General features: G+C 54.3%; 1 protein-coding gene across 1 annotated transcript; it reads left to right on the forward strand.

Annotated features, from left to right (window-relative positions):
* Positions 1–52: 52 nt before the first annotated feature.
* Positions 53–18,337, forward strand: LOC119098078 (sodium- and chloride-dependent glycine transporter 2; the record flags this gene model as incomplete). Its single annotated transcript, XM_037221006.1, has 12 exons — positions 53–142; positions 1,358–1,520; positions 4,260–4,391; positions 7,025–7,153; positions 8,910–9,051; positions 11,235–11,379; positions 11,899–12,033; positions 12,314–12,655; positions 13,324–13,452; positions 14,905–15,102; positions 17,469–17,630; positions 18,138–18,337. Coding segments are annotated over 12 exons (1,917 nt in total), but the record flags the coding sequence as incomplete, so codon positions are not given.
* Between the last annotated feature and the right edge of the window lie 869 nt (positions 18,338–19,206).

Here is a 19,206-nt window from a genome sequence, read left to right on the forward strand (position 1 = left end):
CTACCGTCGGAGCGGCGGCCCGGCCGCGCCGGGTCACCGGGAGAACGGCGGGCACCAGAACGGCGGTGGCGCGCCGCCGCCGCCCTCCTCCTGGAAGAACAGCTACGTACCGGCCTACAGCAATGGCAAGAGCAATGGACAGGTGAGAGCGTACAGCTGGCCGGCCGGCGCTGCGAGCGCGTGAGTGCGATATGCCCGCAGGACTGCACGTACGATGTGCCCGCAGGGCCGCGTGTACGATGTGCCCGCAGGACTGCGCGTGCGATGTGCCCGCAGGGCTGCGTATACGATGTGCCCGCAGGGCCGTGTGTACGGTGTGCCCGCAGGACTGCGCGTGCGATGTGCCTGCCGGGCCACGTGTACGATGTGCCCGCAAGGCTGCGTATACGATGTGCCCGCAGGGCCGCGTGTTTGGCGTTCCCGCAGGACCGCGGGTACGGTGTGTCCAGGTGTGTGTGTGCGTGTGCATATCACATGTGCTTACGCTCTTACAGTACTAATACATTATTTACGTGTTGTGCTATGAAGATCTTGTCTACCGACCTGTCACCCTCGCAAGAAGAGACATTTACACCGCAGACCAAAGCCTCCATCAGATGTCATCGTACGACAGCCGACCTGTAGCGTCTGTAAAGGCAGTTCATCCACTCTGTTATGCAAATGGTCGATGATGCTCGACAAAATGATCTCTTGGGTAAGTATAGACTCGACACTGCACAACAACGCTATTTCAGGACGTTCCTGAACGCACGCAATTTAAATTCTCTTCACATGGACTGCCTCGGCCAAGTACGCAGTCAGCAGCAGCTCTGCTGTGCCCTGTGGTCACATCTAACCACCAGCTGAATGCCTCCCGCAGTCGCATATGCTTCTTAGCCGTTTTCGCCTCCGGTCGTTATGTTTCGCTGTACCGATACAAGTATCGGTGCTTGCATCGGTCTGGCCTGCCAAACAGACTTTCCAGATTGTTTTTCCTAGAGTGGACACAGCATTCTGTAATAAAAACGTTTTTTCAACACCAGCAAATCTTAAAGGTCTGAAGTCTTGTCTTTCTCGTGCGTTGAATTCCGCCGTAGCACCGCACATTAAAGCAATGCCGTCAGTAACCGAACACGCTCAGAACACAGTAACCGAACACACTCAGAACACAGTAACCGAACACGCTCAGAATACAGTAACGGACGCGCTCAGACATACTGTGGGCCTCATCTCAACCGAACACCGCCGGCGGTATTTTGCCGACTGTGTCAGCCTGGGGGCTTAAAGAGCTCGCAATCATGCCTCCGGAAAGTCAACGTTGTGTCTGCAGCGTCCCGTTCTTCACCGCCGGCTGACCGCACCCGTCGCTCTGCGGCAGCCGCTGGAGCCGCTGGCCGTCCAGCCGAAGACGGACGTGACGCAGACGCAGGAGCGTGGCCAGTGGGCCTCCAAGTGGGAGTTCATCTTCTCCTGCATTGGCCTGTCGGTCGGCATCGGCAACGTGTGGCGCTTCCCCTACCTCGCCTACGAGAACGGCGGCGGTGAGTGTCCCACGCCTCGGCGGTGGAGGAACTCTTCACAGCGGGTGATCTGTGACGTCCACAGACCGGGATCGGCGCACTGCGGAGAACGCCGCCTGCAAAATCAACATGACTGCCCGAGAATTGCTTCGAAATTTAATGCATGGTACAAGTCGAACTAACCTATTGGTAGCTTGCTTTGAATCCTGGGGTGAAAACTTACTGCAGTGTACTGCAGCGTGGTTTAGAACTGCCGTGGTACGTGTTTCGCACTCGGTGTCTGATGCCCTGCAGACCGGCGTTCCGCCTGGTGCTCGCAGCTGCATGTTTTCAGGAGTGCTGAGAAACTGCCGCTGGCTGGAGGTGCTCGCTTTGCTCATTGGAGCTGGTCCTCAGCAGTCCGGAACGTCCCCATGTAAAAAGAGCAATTCCGGTTACGCATGAACGACTCGTTCCTTATCAGCAATGCACAAAAACCAGCCCCGGCGGGCCTCCCTGGCCCGTCACATGTGTTAGCCACGGGCCATCAGGTCTTTGATGTTCCCAGCAGGGTTTGTTAGATGTTGAGATTTGCCGTCGTTATTGCCCCGCCACGAGGTCGCGCGCGCAGTGCAGTGCTGTGCGGCAAACTGCTGAGTCCCGGCGGCCCGAGCTGTCGCCCCGTCCGTCCGCCCCCCGCCCCCCGCCCCCCCCCCCCGCTGACACGGTTCCGCTTGCTGAGGCGGCACGCCTGCGCTGGCCGCCGTGTTCACCCAGCAAGGTCTGCGGTGCAAAACGCGTAACTGTCAGCGGCCTGACCACGCCCTCTCCTCCCCGCCCCCCCCGCTCCCGGCGAGCGCAGCCCGGCCTGCTGGAAACACGCAGGCGGAGCTGTGCGCCCACCGCCAGGACAGTCACACAGTGGCTGTGCTCTGGTCCGGCGTGGGAGCTGGTGCTGAGCTGTGCACCCGCCGCTAGGGGAGTGGAGCAGCCACATGGGAGGGGGGGGGGGGGGGGGGTGATGTGACGATAGCCTTGTCGACCACGAAATGGCAGGAGAATGTGCGATGTTACAATGTGTCCCAACATATTACAATCTTCTGAATATATATATATATATATATATATATATATATATATATATATATATATACACATAACACATACACACAAAGAGTGAGATGCAGGGGTGGGGTAGTGGGTGTACCCAGATGCTTCTAACAACCTTTCTGAATGTGAGGAGAGGCGTTTTTAGTAATAATCCAAAGATGCTTATCTAATTTAATGCAACGATAGCGAGCTATAATACCATCATCATTTGAAACAAACAAAATTTTTTCTGTGGTGTAGCCGTTGAATGCGTCCAGCTGTGGATGAACCCATATTTTTGGCGGTACATTGATAGTAATATGGGTGACTTTAACGAAATATTTATCGCAAATTAATTTTGGAAAAGTAAGCTTTAAAATGTCTCTAAAATCAGGTTTAAAATTTCGAGGCATGCATTTCGACCTGACACGTATCGTTCCTAATAGGATTACACAGGAGTTCCTTTGTTGCTTAAGATGATCGTTCAGAAATGCCTATTTATGTAATTTATGTGAGCAATACCGGTGCATGTTGTGGCCTACCATGCTAGCTGTCACAATGTGACCCGATTGGTCGGTTGTCTCAAAAAGCGTGTCCTGTTTGGGGGAGGTATATTAATGGTGATTTTTTGTGTTTTCATACAAATTTTCCGGAATATCAACGGTTTAGTTTCGCATGTTTCTGGGTGATTTCAACATCGTGGCATAAGTGGTTAAGATACCGTTCCCAGCTAGACCTAATTGGAAACTGCTTTCAATGCATCAGATTGCGTTAAGCATGAGCCTAAATATCTGTGAAAAGTGAATCTGGAACATGCAGACAGCACAAAGATACTACTGGAACAAACACACGAGGGTCCTTGCCTTGTGTAACAACCTTCTGAGTGTTTTGAGCATTGTATTTCACGCATGCATTCAACGCCCAAATATTCTGGCCGGTACGGCTGGAGCCAAGTGATCAATGATATGTTCGAGATGGCCTCCTCCTTGTCATCTAGATGTGATGTAGGTTGCTTCGGAGGTGGCCATCATTTGTTTCGTGGCTGCCTTTGTTGTCGCGAAAATGCAGAGGACTCGGGTCCATATCATATGACGGTCACTCCACGTTCCAAAGCAGCCAGCCTCCTTCTCTGCACGTTGTGCTGTGCGCTCTTCTCTGGTTTTCATGGCTGTGTAAGGTGGTGCACGTTCCTGTCTGGAACGATCGCTTGATTTTTACGATTCTTGTCTTGCTTTCAATGGAAGCACTGGGCTCATTGAGCATATGAATGCTTATGAGCATCTTTTTTGCGCGCCTGCTGCGCATAATATTTAAAAAAGGCCGTGGTGTGGGCCTGTCATCAATTAACTGCCATGGAAGAAGTACTGCACTGACGGCAGTAAAGTTGACTTGCGTGTGTGAAACTAGTCAATCAAAATGTATGAAACGTTAGTTGAATAAAACAAATAAAAAGTTTTTTTTAAAACCAAACAGGTAGCAGCGGTAATACAACTTCATAAACAACGTATGGAGATGGCGCAAACCCATATTTTAAATGGAAAATGGCAATGGACAAGTTGCTCTCCGTTCGATGACGGGTCGAGCTTTTTCACGCATCATTACCAACGTATGCGTGCACCTCACAGAGCACCGCCTACTTCAGCGCCAGTGCACAGACTCGTTTGACGCTTTGCGCTGGTGGCCTGCCGTCAGGAGCGTTCCTGATTCCGTACGTCATCATCCTGTTCCTGGTGGGGAAGCCGATGTACCTGATGGAGACGGCCATCGGCCAGTACAGCCAGCTGGGGCCCGTCTCCATGTGGAAGATGGCGCCCGTCATGAAAGGTCAGTGTGGATGGTGGTGTTCTGCTTGCCACCACCGGTTGCCTGTCCGCTGTGCTGCCTGTGTGCGTGCTGACCCGATAGTACTGCTCTGGTCAACCCCCGAACTGATCGGCAAACATAGGAGGGAAGCGCAACAGCACACGCTGTGAGATAGTCCTGAGGATCTGGTTCGAACACAGCAAGCCCCTCCTAATCCAGAGTCCAGTTCGCTCGCCCCATGTCAGTTCGGTGGGACGTGTCATCCGAGCGGCCGCTCGCGCCGGGCTCTCGGTCCCGCCGCTCGAGCCGGGACTCCTCGGTCCCCGACGCTCGCGCCCGGGCTCTCGTCCCGCCGCTCGCGGCAGGGCTCTCGTCTCCCGCGCTCGAGCCGGGCTCTCCGTCCCGCCGCTCGCCGCCCTGGGCTCCTCGTCCGCGCCCGCTCGAGCCGGGCTCTCGTTCCCGCCGCTCGTGCGCCGGGCCTCTCGTCCCGCCGCTCGCGCCGGGGCTCTCGTCCCGCCCGTCTCGAGCCGGGCCTCCTCGTCTCCGCCGCTCGCCAGCCGTGGGCTCTACGTCCCGCCGCTCGAGCCGGGCCTCTCGTCCCGCCGCTCGAGCCGGGCTCTCTCGTCCCCGCCGCTCGAGCCGGGCTCTCGTCCCGCCGCTCGAGCCGGGCTCTCGTCCCGCCGCTCGAGCCGGGCTCTCGTCCCGCCGCTCGAGCCGGGCTCTCGTCCCGCCGCTCGCGCCGGTATCTCGTCCCGCCGCTCGAGCCGGGCTCTCGTCCCGCCGCTCGAGCCGGGCTCTCGTCCCGCCGCTCGCGCCGGGCTCTCGTCCCGCCGCTCGAGCCGGGCTCTCGTCCCGCCGCGCGCCCGGGCGTCCGTCCGTGCCGCGCCGGCGTCCCCACCCCACGCGCTGCCGGCCGCTGTCGGCCGTGGCCGCCGTCCGTATCGGCGCCGCCGGCGGCGCCGCTGCCCGCTGAGGCGCGAGCCGGCGAGCCGCGCCGCCGGTTTCACCACGCCGTGCCGTGGGAACGGCGCCGGCGCCGGCTGCGTGCGGACTACGCACCGACTGCTCACGGAACACGAGCCGACTGCAGAGGGACCGCGTACGGGCTGCACCCGGGTCACGTACCGACTGCAGTCAGGCCAAGCACAGAGTGCACACGGACCACGCACGGATCCCACGTGAATTACGCGCGCCCTATGCGTGAACTACACATTGATCACACACAGTGACGCATAGGCACACGCACCACTCACGCACGGAACGCGCGGCAGCCGGGAAGTATACGGGGACTCACGAGCCACGGTGACGAAAATACAAACACCGATCCTGGCGACGTATGCGGACTGTTTACCCCAAATCTCCTGTGTACACCAAATCAGCCTAGAGCCCCAGACGGGTGTAACGCCCCCTCCAGTAGCATGAAGTTTTCCGGTGCCGGTGCTACCTCTCCGGAGAAGACTTAATGATGACTTCACAACTGGATAACTGAATGCCACTTCGCCGTCACGCTCACATGTCGGGAACAAAAACACTGTACAGCATCACGAGCTCAGGCACAAAAAGCCGATCACGTTGAGTGCGCCGTTCCAGCAGGTCTCGACTCGGGCTTCACGAAAGCGCAGCGTATCGCCCTCTGACCGCTATCCGGACGGCGGGCCCGTGCTGGCCTGGCGTCACGCATACACGGCTGTTGAGCCGCACCCCCGGCGCGACCGCCGCAGGGCATGAGCACGTGTCAACACTGCGGTCTGACGCGGCCGAGTGGCGACGGCGCGCCGCTCGGGACGGCACGGGATATGCACCGCGGCCGCGGTGGCCGGCGGTGCTGTGGCAACCGGGGCAGAGTGCAGCGCACGACGCCGCTCCGGCCGGCTAATGGGCCTCCCCCAGTCATTTGGTGGTGGAGAGTCAGCAGTGGGATTGAGGCCAGCGGGAGGGTGTCTCAACGGGGATGGTTATGGGCCTGTTGTCGGATATGTGACGCACGCACCTGCCACAGAGCGCGGCCAATTCTACTCAATCATTACCGGCACGCTCCACAACATTGCGATTACTCTGACTAAAAACACCGAGTTAGTCACACGCCGGAAGGTGGTTTGATTTCTGAAAGTGTTCGTATGGAACTCTCCTGTTGACCCGTGCTTTTTTCCTTGAGTACATTGCCGCTAGCAGGCTGCCAGTCACCCCTCACTTCGACCTCAGAGCTGTCGACTCATGATTGGACGCTGCCACAGAGGTGCTGGTGAGCACTGTCCCTTCTCCGGTTCATGGGCGGCGAAGCTGCCGTCAGTCACGTGCTCTGCGCTGCGTGTCGCCTGGCCGTCCGGGCTAACACGCACACGCAAGCAGCTGTCCAATCATGAAGTGCCTAGGGCATCGGGTCGCAGAAAGTGCAGAAAACTACGATCCCACTACGATGCCAAAGCATTTTTGGAAGACGTAGACTTCGATCCCAAAACATGTCTTTTTCGAAAATTGTGACCGATTTTACCGGCATGGTGCCTCGAACTACACCGCAACGCTGTAAACTAAAACATCGCGTAGAAGATGCGCGATAAACATATACAAGGAGATGTTCGCACATCGCGTAGAGTGACGAGGAGTTTCCCTTCCCTGACAGCTGAATCATTGATAACGTTCTGCTCGGTTTGCAGGCGTGGGAGCGGCCATGGTCGTGATGTCGGTGATCGTCGCCATCTACTACAACGTCATCATGGCATACACGCTGTTCTTCACGTTCGCCTCATTCCAGTCTGGCGCCGCGCCCTGGAGCGAGTGTCATGGTGAGCACGACGGCGCTTCGGCCGGCCCCGTGGTGCTCGGCAACGTCATGCCACGGGCCGGCTCTTCGTACCCTCATAGCACAATATTGTCCCAGTAAGCCCGACTTGGCTATATTGTCATACTTAAAGTTTTGCTTGAAATCCATGAACCTGGTGCCGATTTGGTCTCACCCCCCACTCGCCCACGATGTCTCGGAGCCACTTGGACTGGTTGAAGAGGTTCCTTTCGCTCGGAAGCCGACCACCTTTTCAGTTGAGTATCAGTTCGGTACAAAAAGATCAGTGACGCACTCAAAAGGACCAGGTAGGAAAATGTAAATGCTTGCTTTACATATAAAACATTTTCCGATCTCCTCCAAGTCGATATATCCTGACATTGCAACTATTTTGACTGTTCAGCCAAGTCATGCGTTCAACCCATGTTCAATAGGTAACGGAATACGGGGTATTTCAGATGCAAACATAATTTCTTGTGTTGAACGGAGCACTGCAACACAGATAAGCTCTGTCCTCTGTCTACCCCATGTCGTCGTATCTGTCTTGGTGCCAGTGGCCACATTTATATATATATATATATATATATATATATATATATATATATAATTTCTGGATCCTCGGTGGTAAACGCTGTTTTTGAGTGGCAGGACTCTGGGCGAATAAGTTGAATAGATGTATAGCTACGATTAAAGCCTAGATGAACCGAAGAGCTAGAGTCTCTCATTAAAGGACACACAAATAACCAATCAGCCGGAGTTCACCCGTACAACAAAGACTGAGTCGAAAATGACGTCATCATTCCTTCTGAGATGCCACCCATGAACGGACGGTGAGGAATTCCTTTTCCCTCCATCCCCGCGACGCAAAGCCAGCAAAAAAGCGGAAACACATATAGGAAGAATACGAAAAACAGTATAACTGTTATGGTTATTGTCAGCAGTGCATACAAGCATCTAGCAAAAGAATGAGAGCAGTCATAGCTGATCAGTAAATGACTGCCCGGTGATTACCAACCCGAAGATTCACGTAATCACACACTCGTTGCGCTGTAGTTGAGGACATCAGTCACACAGATCAGGAAGTCTTGCCCTGTTCGAACTTTCAAGCGGAGTCGTTATGCTATGATCCCCATGAAATTTACCTAGCTTAGCAGTGTTTGATGCTGATTGACACTCCGGGAGTCAGAGCCACTTATAATGATGGCTTGATGAGATAAATGGTTGGCGAGATGATCGGGATATGAGGCAATTGGTGACGTGTGGTTTTCTGTCATTTGTCGAGCATTGTTATGTATGTCAGATCTGCCTGCATATGAATGATGCTTGATTTTTTTAAAATTTTTTAATTGAATTTTGAATTTTTTATGTTCACATCTATCACTGACTTATTCAGATGTAAGTGCTGTGATATGCACTTGGCATTTTGTCAGGTTCTTAATATCTAATTTTGTTAGCTCAACAACATCTATTAATATAAATTTTGAGACATTGTGGCGTTCGAAAAAGGCGGTTTCATGCCGCAGCTCGAGTAGTGTTATAACTGTTTGTGTATTGCCCGCTGAAGTAACCTCTGTGCCTGGTTGTCATATTAGAGACTTCGGACAACTGAATTATGGCATGAATTTCGGAGGAAAGGTTTGAATTGTGATCTTTCTTACGCATAAAAGCTAATTAACTGTGGAGTTCCAATGTCACTAACATGACATAGCTAAAAGTTTCTGAATATTGAACCCACGTCCACGTCCACCATGTGATTTCAGATTGGTTCGCTGACGACAACTGTTTCGTGCGTAACTCTTCCTTCCCGGCATGCAAGTACCTAGTATTGCAGAACATCACCAACTTCACAGCCGGCGTCACCTGCCACACCAAGACCGAGCTGGCCTCCGAACAGTACTTCAAGTAAGTGCTGATCGCACGACAGTGTCAGGACCTGTGGGCAGCGAGCGCCCGGTGCCGCCCCCCCCCCCCCCCCCGAACTCTGGGCACTAGCGAGTCTCCGCGGTCACCCAGCTCCAGACGTCGTTCGCTCGGAGTTTGGTATGGCCACTGCCTGCCGCAACGATTTCGGCCCTCACGTGATTACCTTGAAGGTTAAGTGAAAGGTTGAATCTGCTTAGTCGTGAGCGTTATTGTCCTAGTGGAATGTTATGCATTCATAGGAACTCCTTGGCTTGGATTCTATTATCACGCGCCCGGGTCGCCGGTCGGCTATCTTCGCTCGGGTGGGGCCAATTTGACCCCCCTGAGATTTCAGAAACAGAGAGATAGAGACACCAAATTCACAGGATGCGTTGGCCTGTACGTAATCTCACTTGCGTCAAAGTTTGGGGCTCTTAGGTCATGCCCTTGGTTCGAATAAGGTCAAACAAATTCAAACTCCAGGTTAATGTCCGAAGTGCCCCGGAACCTAGGTATCTGTTTTAAGCAAAATTAATTCATTTGTTGTGCTGCCTAAGAAAGTATCTCAGTGATGTATGGCTTTGTCTAACGCTCTGTTGTTGCATCAGATTGACCGACTTCCTAGAAATTTACTTGGTTGAATCCATGAACTGATTTTGACCTGCTGTAGGTCAGCGAACTCATAAGGTAGATCTAAATTTTGGAAACCAAACAATCTGCTGTTAACAGCTCAGCAAAATTTGGCGCCGCTACGCCGCGCCGTTCGAAAACCTGTCCGGAAAACCCTTCGAAAGGGGGTCAAAGTGACTCCTACCCGAGCGCATGTTAAGCAAGGATGTTTGCTATTTTGCTGGATAATCCCATACAACCATTGCTTGGCCGGAAACAACACAGTTCTACTACGTGATCATATTACTCGACCATCTCAGTTAGCTACAGTCATTCACAAGCCAATCAATAATACCAGGTCAGCTCACCTCCCCACGACTGTCCGGCGAACACGTGCACGTGCAGGTTCATGTTAGATGGACCTGCCCGTGGGTCCAGCCCATACCCAGCGCACATAAACGTCGACTTTCGCGTCCACATAAAATCGAGAACCTTTCGACCATTCCTCCATGCCAGCCAGTACGATTCTCGTTGATTGCATGGCACACAGGCAACGTTTTGTCTATGTTTTTTCGCATTCTTTTCAGCCGGGCTAGAAAGTGTAAGAAGCCAAGTGGCGCAATGTGTTGGACCATTGCCAAGAGTTCTGAACTTGGTTCCCGATGTAGCGAATTTTGAATGGCTCCAGCCCCCGTGGGTCATTTTACGGGTTATACGCTTCAGCATATACCAATAGTATTGACTTTGCCTCGTCTCTAAGTGGCCCTTCTGGCCTGTCAAACATACAGCCCCAATAAAAAAGATTAACAAATGGACATAGCGGCCTGAGTCTTGCGCTGTGATCTGTTACCGGACCAGTAACCATCACCGCTGTCGGACCAGTGACCCCACCGTTCCCTGACTAGTGACCCCCACCGCTCTCGGACCAGTGACCCCACCGCTCCCGGACCAGTGACCCCCACCGCTCCCTGACTGATGACCCCCACCGCTCCCGGACCAGCGACCTTGGCCGCTCCTGGGCCAGTGGCCCCTACCGCTCCCGGACCAGTAATCCCCACCACTCCCGGACCGGTGACCCCACCGCTCCCTGACTAGTGACCCCCACCGCTCCCAGACCAGTGACCCCCACCACTCCCAGACCAGTGACCCCCACCACTCCCAGACCAGTGACCCCCACCACTCCCAGACCAGTGACCCCACCGCTCCCGGACCAGTGACCCGCACTGCTCCCAAACCAGTGACCCCCACCACTCCCAGACCAGTGACCCCCACCACTCCCAGACCAGTGACCCCCACCACTCCCAGACCAGTGACCCCCACCGCTCCCGGACCAGTGACCCGCACCGCTCCCGGTCCAGTGACCCCCACCGCTCCCGGTCCAGTGACCCCCACCGCTCCCAGACCACTGACCCCCACCACTCCCAGACCAGTGACCCCCACCGCTCCCGGTCCAGTGACCCCCACCGCTCCCAGACCACTGACCCCCACCACTCCCAGACCAGTGACCCCCATCGCTCCCGGTCCAGGACCCCCACCACTCCAAGACCACTGACCTCGATCGCTCCCGGTCGCAGAAACTACGTGTTGCGTGTGACGGACGTCGGCCTGGAGACGCCGGGCGTCATTGGCGACATCAACTGGCAGCTGGCGCTGTGCCTGCTGCTCTCATGGATCATCGTCTTCCTCTGTCTGATGAAGGGCGTCAAGAGCTCGGGCAAGGTGAGGAGCGGACGCGGGCCGCCCGGCCCAAACCGAACCCGCTGCAGAGAACGATGCCGTGCCCTAGCCATTTGGCACGTAAACGTGATCATGATAGAGGCCGAGTCTTGTGATCTAAAATTGCAAGCATCATGCGATGATAAATAGACGAGCATCAACGGCGCAAAATCAAACGAATGCGCCAAGTCTGCTTGTGTGCACTGGCACGTAAGTAGACCAAGTCTGCTTGTGTGCGCTGGCACGTAAGCAGACCAAGCAATGGTGCACCGTGAGAACTGTTGGCTATTTAGCGCTACCCACGCCATAACCGTAAAGCTCTTGGTGCCAGTTTCACACGTGTTAACCTAAAACGGTTCCACATGATGCGCCCGCTCGTGCAGCACCGCCTGCACTGGGCGCCGGTCGGTTGAGCTCTACTGCCGGGTGACCGAACGCCGGTGGGCTGAGCTCTGCCGCCGGGTGACCGGGCGCCGGCTGAGCTCTGCTGCCTAGTGACCGGGCGCCGGTGGGCTGCCGCAGGTGGTGTACGTGACAGCCACACTGCCCTACATCTTCCTGATCGCCATCCTGGCGTACGGCTGCACGCTGCCCGGCGCCATCGAAGGCGTCAAGTTCTTCTTCATCCCCGAGTGGGAGAAGCTCAAGGACATCAACGTAAGCGCAGCAGAATATTGCAAGGTTTGACGCCACATCAAGGCAAAGCTTCACGGCAATCAACTCGCTTGGGACGTTTATCGCCATTGCCGACTGCGTGAGGTCCATTGATAAGATGTACCCATCGACCCGATGTCATGTCCAGCGGGAATGCCACCGGTCGGCTGCTGCCTTTTAACCTCTCAACCCATCATCAGCCACACAGCTGTGATTCGTCGCTCACCCTCACTCATCTCTCAACAACCCAGCCGTGACCAGCCGTCTATTCCCTGCCGCTCAGGTATGGCAGAAGGCGGCTGAGCAGATGTTCTTCTCGCTGAGCGTGTCCTGGGGAGGCATCATCATGTTCGGCTCCTACAACAAGTTCAACAACAAGGTGCACATCGACGCCATGCTGATCACCTCGCTGGACTTCATCACCTCCATCATCGCGAGTGTGGCCGTCTTCAGCATCATGGGCTCAATGGCCCAGTCTGCAGGAGTCAAGGTGGACCAGGTGGTCAAGTCAGGCCAGGGCCTGGCCTTCATCGCTTTCCCAGAGGCCATCGGCGCAGTGCCCGGCTGGCAGATTTGGTCCGTCCTCTTCTTCATCATGCTCTTCACCCTCGGGCTCGACACGGAGGTATGTGGCTGTTGACTCGCTGCGAGCGAACCCCACAGCGATCGTGTCAAACGTAGCGAATGCCTAAATGAGTTCAAACGCATCACAACGTGGGCTATATTTTTACTGTCTCCTCGTTGCATTTGCTAATTCATTACGCAATCACATAACGTGTGGCCCGTGCTACGTTGGGGATGCGCATGCACTAAAATCACCCGTAAAATGTACCTATATTTCATAGACTATTGGCTAATTAGCTTCCAATGCATAGCGCCAATGCCCACGGGTAAACAAACAGATCCTGATGAGATCAGCATAGCCTTTACTGTACAATTTGGCGCGCCTTGATCCAGCACTATCTGCATATTCTTTAACGGTCCTGTGTGGCTTGCAAAAGCCAGATTAAATTAGCGACAAAGAAGGTGGACTTGTGCTTAACCATCACAGGGGACAGAACGGATAAGTCAAGATTTACAAAGCTCAGCAGCGTTCATAGCGACACACAAAAGTACACGCCTTGCAAAACCTGTCCCCTAGCCTTCTCACTTATGATGCAGCATCTGAGCGTAGGTACATTGTTTTTAATGTTGACCTTGGTTCACTTAGCAGGTGAAGACCATGATGGCCTTTGACTCCATGATGTTTAGGACACACAGGCCGAGCGTCATAAAGCGTTCCTGATTCCGCAGTTTGCCCTGCTGGAGACGGTGACTACTGCCGTCTACGACGCGTTTCCGTCCACAAGAAAGAGCAAGGCGCTCGTCACCCTCATCGCCTCCAGCTCCTGCTTCTTGATGGGGCTGCCGTGCGTCTCCCAGGTACGTGTCGCACAGCCACACGCATCGTATACATTCACGCAGGCAGGGTGTTCAGGTAGCGTCGAGCAAGCCAACATAGCGTTGGATGTGGTATGGCAGTGCACACAAATGTCCTATTTACATGTATGTCCGGGCTCCACGCGCTTAAAGAAGCCTAGAGACCTGGCGCTTCGATTAACCATGTTTTACGAAGTCAGGTAATATTTGGTCCTTTGAAAGACACTGGGAGTTACCACATTGGCAAAGAGGTGGTTGCTACCCTGGCAATTACTAACGTTACGAAAAAACGGGAAGTCAACAAAACACCCATCCCACTCAGGTAATCACGACGTAAACGCAATCCAAAGGCGGCATAACATTTAGAATTCTGAGCTGTCCACGATTCGTTAAGTGTCGACGAAGCGACATGGGCAGCCGACTCGTCCGTGCCACTTTCACTATTGTACTGATCAGAGGTCAGAGGTCGGCTTACAGAGGAGGGCTGGGAAGTCAGGGATTCCGGACACAGTAGCTGCACATAACCCATCGACCGACAGCTGGTCGAAGCCCATCCACGTCGCCGGAAGTGAAGTTCCTGAAGTACTCTAAATGTAGAGCGCAACACATTCTTTTTTCTGATCAGAGATGACATACAGAACGCAAGGAACTGTTGAATGATTGCTGGGAATGGAAGCCCCGAAAAGACCATCTTTTTGCACGATCACGCAGTTACGACCGTCACAAGAACAGCAGATCACTTCGCCGAAAGGTAGACATGTAAAACGTGGGGGATTTCCGGGGTAATCACGCCGGCTGCAGCTTAGCCGTACGGGTCTGTCATGGGTGGCGAAACTGAGCGACACAACCAGGAGGTAAAATTGCCTGGGCAGTGACCACACTGGAGAGAGGAATGAACCCCTCATGGCTGTTCCTGACCACTTGTGCATTATCAGGTCGCCCGTCACCCTGCAACTAATGAACACGTTTTCCCGTTACTGATCGCACGTGTTTCATCAGACAGCCCGTACATTCCACAGCTGATGGACATGCTCTCTCGTTACTGATCGCGTGCGTGTCATCAGGCGAGCCCGTACACCCTGCACCTGATATCACGTTTTCCCGTTACTGATCGCGCGTGTGTCGTCAGATAGGCCGTGCACCCTTCGCCTGATGGCCACGTTATACAGTTACTAACCACGTGTGCGTCAACAGACAGCCCGTCAACCCGCACTTGATGGACACTTTCTTCCGTTACCGACAGCGTGCGCGTCATGAGACAGGCCATACATCCTGCACCCGATGCACACGTCCTCCCGTTACTGATCACGTGCGTGTCGTCAGGCGGGCCCGTACATCCTGCACCTGATGCACACGTTCTCCTGTTACTGATCGCGTGCGTGTCGTCAGGCGGGCCCGTACATCCTGCACCCGATGCACACGTCCTCCTGTTGCTGATCGCGCGCGTGTCATCAGGCGGGCCCGTACATCCTGCACCTGATGGACAACTTCGGCGGCCTGGGCGTCATGGTGATCGCCGTGTTCGAGCTGGTCGGCATCATGTGGGTGTACGGCGTGCGGCGCTTCGCCGACAACCTCCAGTTCATGGTCGGCTTCCGACCCAGCATCTTCTGGAAGGTCTGCTGGGCGTTTGTGTCGCCCGTGATGCTGGCGGTGAGTGAGACCTGACACGGCGGGCTGGCCCGAGGAGCTAAGCGGGTCGAGCTTTCCAGGCGAACAGTGCGGGCGCGAGGGTAGTGTGGTTGAAATGGGCGTTAATCGAGCCCAGTTTGGCAAGTCTGAAATAACTAAAAAGTTCAGTTCAATGTCAAGCGCCACTGAGGACAGCACAACGAGTACAAAGGCAATCGGGATGAGCCAAGTTCTTTAACGGAGACATGGATGTGTCAGGTTTTTATTCCTCCGGTTGAGATGTCTTTTACAAATTGTAGGTCTATGCCGGTTTCCAGCGGTTCATTGAACGCTGTGAGGGGGTTGGGACCTACATAAAACAAAAGGTATACAACCGTTGGACCGCCTCCGGGCTCCGTGTCCTGGAAGTTCCCCCGCGAAGTAAAGCGACACCAAAGGGCAGGGCAACGTCACGGCGAGACTTGGCGTGCCAGGCACCCTTACTTCGGCTACAGTTTCAGAGCCGTTCGGGTGTTCTATAACTGGTAAGGCAAAAGCATGAACTTGCCCTACTCCCAGCCGAGCCTCGGCTTGAGCGCACCGCTCCCGTCCCCCTCCCCCCTCCGATAAACCAACGCTGGCTGCTTACTTCCGTTGTCGCAGCCGCATGGCTACACCGACCGCCATCGTTAGATTTTGTGTTCTTTCCATGTTACAATCCTGTAGTATGTAATGTATGCGGAGCGTTTGCACAGTCAGACAAAACCAATGCATATATATCAGGACCTTGATGCTGGTGCAGACCCATGTAACAAACGACAAGTGAGAAACTTTGTCGCTCCATTGGCAGTAAAAATTGATCATTGAAATTTCGTCAAATGATTTGTTTTCTTTGATTACCGAATGAAACTAATCGAATTGTATTCATGAACTCATGCTAAGCCCCATAATTTCATAAGCTTGATCCGGCATGAAATGCCGCGCCGAGGTTGACGGTTCTTTATTTTGCATCATGACTACGAGAAACAAGAAACGGTGTTAACCTGAGGCGCCAGAACCTCTCAGCAAAAATGTATAATATTCCGCATCAAAACCTCAGCTCATCCTAGATCAGTTCAAAACGACCGGAGTTGGGAGAGTTTGTTCCCCACTTTGTTAAGTTTAGACACACCTTCGGGGCTGCAGTGTGTTAATCGGCACTGGTATGCATCATGACTTGCCTGGTCTTATCAAAATCAGGTCACCGCTGGCTCCCAGGCTTCAATAATGCTAGTGCATAGCCCGCTGAGACTTCCGCTTCCTGGTAATTTGCAGCCAGTGTTATGAGCTCAATGCAGGCCAACCCGAGCCTGGACAGAGGTCAGTAATTCAAACCCAGGTCGCGGTAATATGACGACACAGCCATGCTTTACGTACGCCATCCGTCACAGTCACTACGTAAATTATGTTCTGTTTTGGAGCCCATCGTACGCGTTCACTCTCGACTTCTAGTATGAGCGAAAATATGTGGTACCATCAAAGGCCAAATGCACTGCTGTGCGTTCAATAACGCCTATTGAGCCTGAAGCGAGCTATCCGATGTCATACTCCGCTGGGTCCAGCACGAACAGTTTTGAGAACAATCCATACAATCAAGAGAGCAGAGGCTTGCGATCCCCCGTTCGGGGGGGGGGGGGGGGCGAGCTCTTCTCCCGCAAGGTTTACGCCACCGTGTTTCGGCATTAATCAATGGCATAACGAGTTACAATGAGGATGTCATCACTGAGTCTTCTTTATACGGGGTGGCACAAGCCGACACGCGGAATGTAAAATAATCCCTCTCGAGAAACTGCAAGATTACGCAGTTCCCCAAAAGGGATCATTTTACATTGAGTTGTTACGTGAGTTGGTAAGTGCATTTGCCAGGAGAATTATGCATAAAGATAGGACAGCACTAATAACCTTGTTCTTCGTGCAATAACCAGGAGGATGGAGAGATAGATGCATTTATATTTCCACTGCATGCCTTTGTCGGAACGAGTATCAGTACAAACTTCAGATTGCGTCTGAAATTGAATTTACTACTGATCTTTGTTTCCATGAAGACGTGAACTCGAAATATCCAGGCATATGTGTATATATATATATATATATATATATATATATATATATATATATATATATATATATATATCCATTCTCCCGGTTATTCTGCGGGGAATAAGGCCACTAGTACCGTCTTATCAAATGGAAGATTTTTAATGTGCTCATGCCTAATTATAACGTTCACAGTTCTGGAGAGCGTTTTTGATTGCAAATATTCTCTGGCATGCCACCATTGATAGGTCGCTTCCTGTATATGAAAAATAAATTTCTGCCCTTCGCCATGCTGGTTGAGTCGGTCATTCAAACTATTTTTTTAATTTCAGTCCATTTTCGCGTACTCCATGTACGAATATAAGCCGCCCACGTACGGCGACTACGAGTTCCCAGAGTGGGCCATTTACGTCGGCTGGGGCCTGGTCGGCGTCTCCCTGGTGCAGATACCGCTCTGGGCACTGTGCACCATGCTCTACTACCTCTGCAGATGGGTGAGTAGCGGCGTGATACCGCAAACGGAAACTGTGTGCTACCATCACTGTCAAATATCGCTGACGGCGCCGATGCGAAGAGATAATTTTAAGAAGGTTGTGTCGTCTTAGCGATAGGACAAGAACAAAACAAGCTAGAACAAAACAAAGAAAGCCATTTCGTTCTTTTTAGGCAGCACAATGTCACCTCGGCGTTTAACAGGCATGTAACCGCGGTACTCACCACACAGCTGTAACTGGGCTGCGGTATCCACCCACCAACGCGCTTAGTGCAACGTGGTGCTTCAGTTTCTCTAATCGCCTCGCCACGCTGCTTGCCTTGCTGCGGCCAGCCGCTAATATATTAGATTATTTATAAGTAGTTGGTCGTCGCTGGGCTGTGCGCCTCTCTCCCTCTCTCTCAATCTTTGAGAGAGTGAGAGAGAGAGAGAGTGGAGAGAAGGGATGAGCGAGAGCGAGAGAGCGGTGCGAAGCAGAGCTGAGAATCGGTCCGCCGTGCGTCCACAGAGGCCGAAGCAGGCGTTCCAGCCGCTACCCAGCTGGGGGCCCGGCGACAGGGAGGCGCGCAGCAGACTGCTGGCGCTCCAGCACCAGATGCACCAACGGGACCGGCTGCGTGGCCTCGACAACCACGCCATGGAGCTGGAGCGAGTATAGGCCCGCTGCGGCATGCGCCGAACGTCCTAGGTGCTGTGCATAGGTGGCGCTGAGAACAGCCGGCGAGTGCTGTATAGGAGGCGCTATGGGGTGAGTGGACCAGGGGGTGATGGATGCCAGTCGATGAGAAGCGGCTAAGATGCGCCAGACGGTGGTCTTGACAGCGTCCGCCGGCCACCAGAGGCCGTGTGCCAGTCGACGGGCTGGCGGCTAAGATGCGCCAGACGGCGGTCTTGACAGCGTCCGCCGGCCACCAGAGGCCGTGTGCCAGTCGACGGGCTGGCGAGGCGCGTGGCCGCCATCGGCAGCATCGCCCACGCACGGAGGGAACTCACCGACGGGCTGCGTCGTTGGCCGGCGCCGGCCAGGAAGGCGGGTCTCCAGCCCGCCGCTGTGCCAGCCGCCGCTCAGAGCGATCAGCTGCAGCGGAAGATCAGGCAGGGAAGCACTGGCAAGCGAGGGGCGGCCGCATGTGCAGAGTGAGGGTGGCAGGGAGGCGCGAGAGCGAGAGGCGGCTGCATGTGCAAAGTGAGGTGAATAGAGCGACACAGTCTGGTCGAGGCCCGCCAGCGAGGTGGACAAGGCGGCGGAGCCTGGTCGAGGCCCGCCAGTGAGGTGGATAGGGCAGCGGAGCCTGGTCGAGGCCCGCCAGTGGGGTGGATATGGCGGCGGAGCCTGGTCGAGGCCCGCCAGTGAGGTGGATATGGCGACGCAGTCTGGTCGAGGCCCGCCAGCGAGGTGGATAGGACAGCGGAGCCCGGTCGAGGCCCACCAGCGAGGTGGATAGGGCAGCGGAGCCCGGTCGAGACCCTCCAGCAGCTGATCATGCCTTGTTCCTGAACTGTGTCGAGGAGGAAACTGTTTGTGCACTGGTTTCCAGCGTGAGAAGTCGTGTTCTACAGCGATGACAGCTCTTTTA

Source organism: Pollicipes pollicipes, unplaced genomic scaffold, assembly GCF_011947565.3.
Source record: "Pollicipes pollicipes isolate AB1234 unplaced genomic scaffold, Ppol_2.1 Scaffold_4740;HRSCAF=5597_pilon_pilon_pilon, whole genome shotgun sequence".
Taxonomy (NCBI): domain Eukaryota; kingdom Metazoa; phylum Arthropoda; class Thecostraca; order Pollicipedomorpha; family Pollicipedidae; genus Pollicipes; species Pollicipes pollicipes.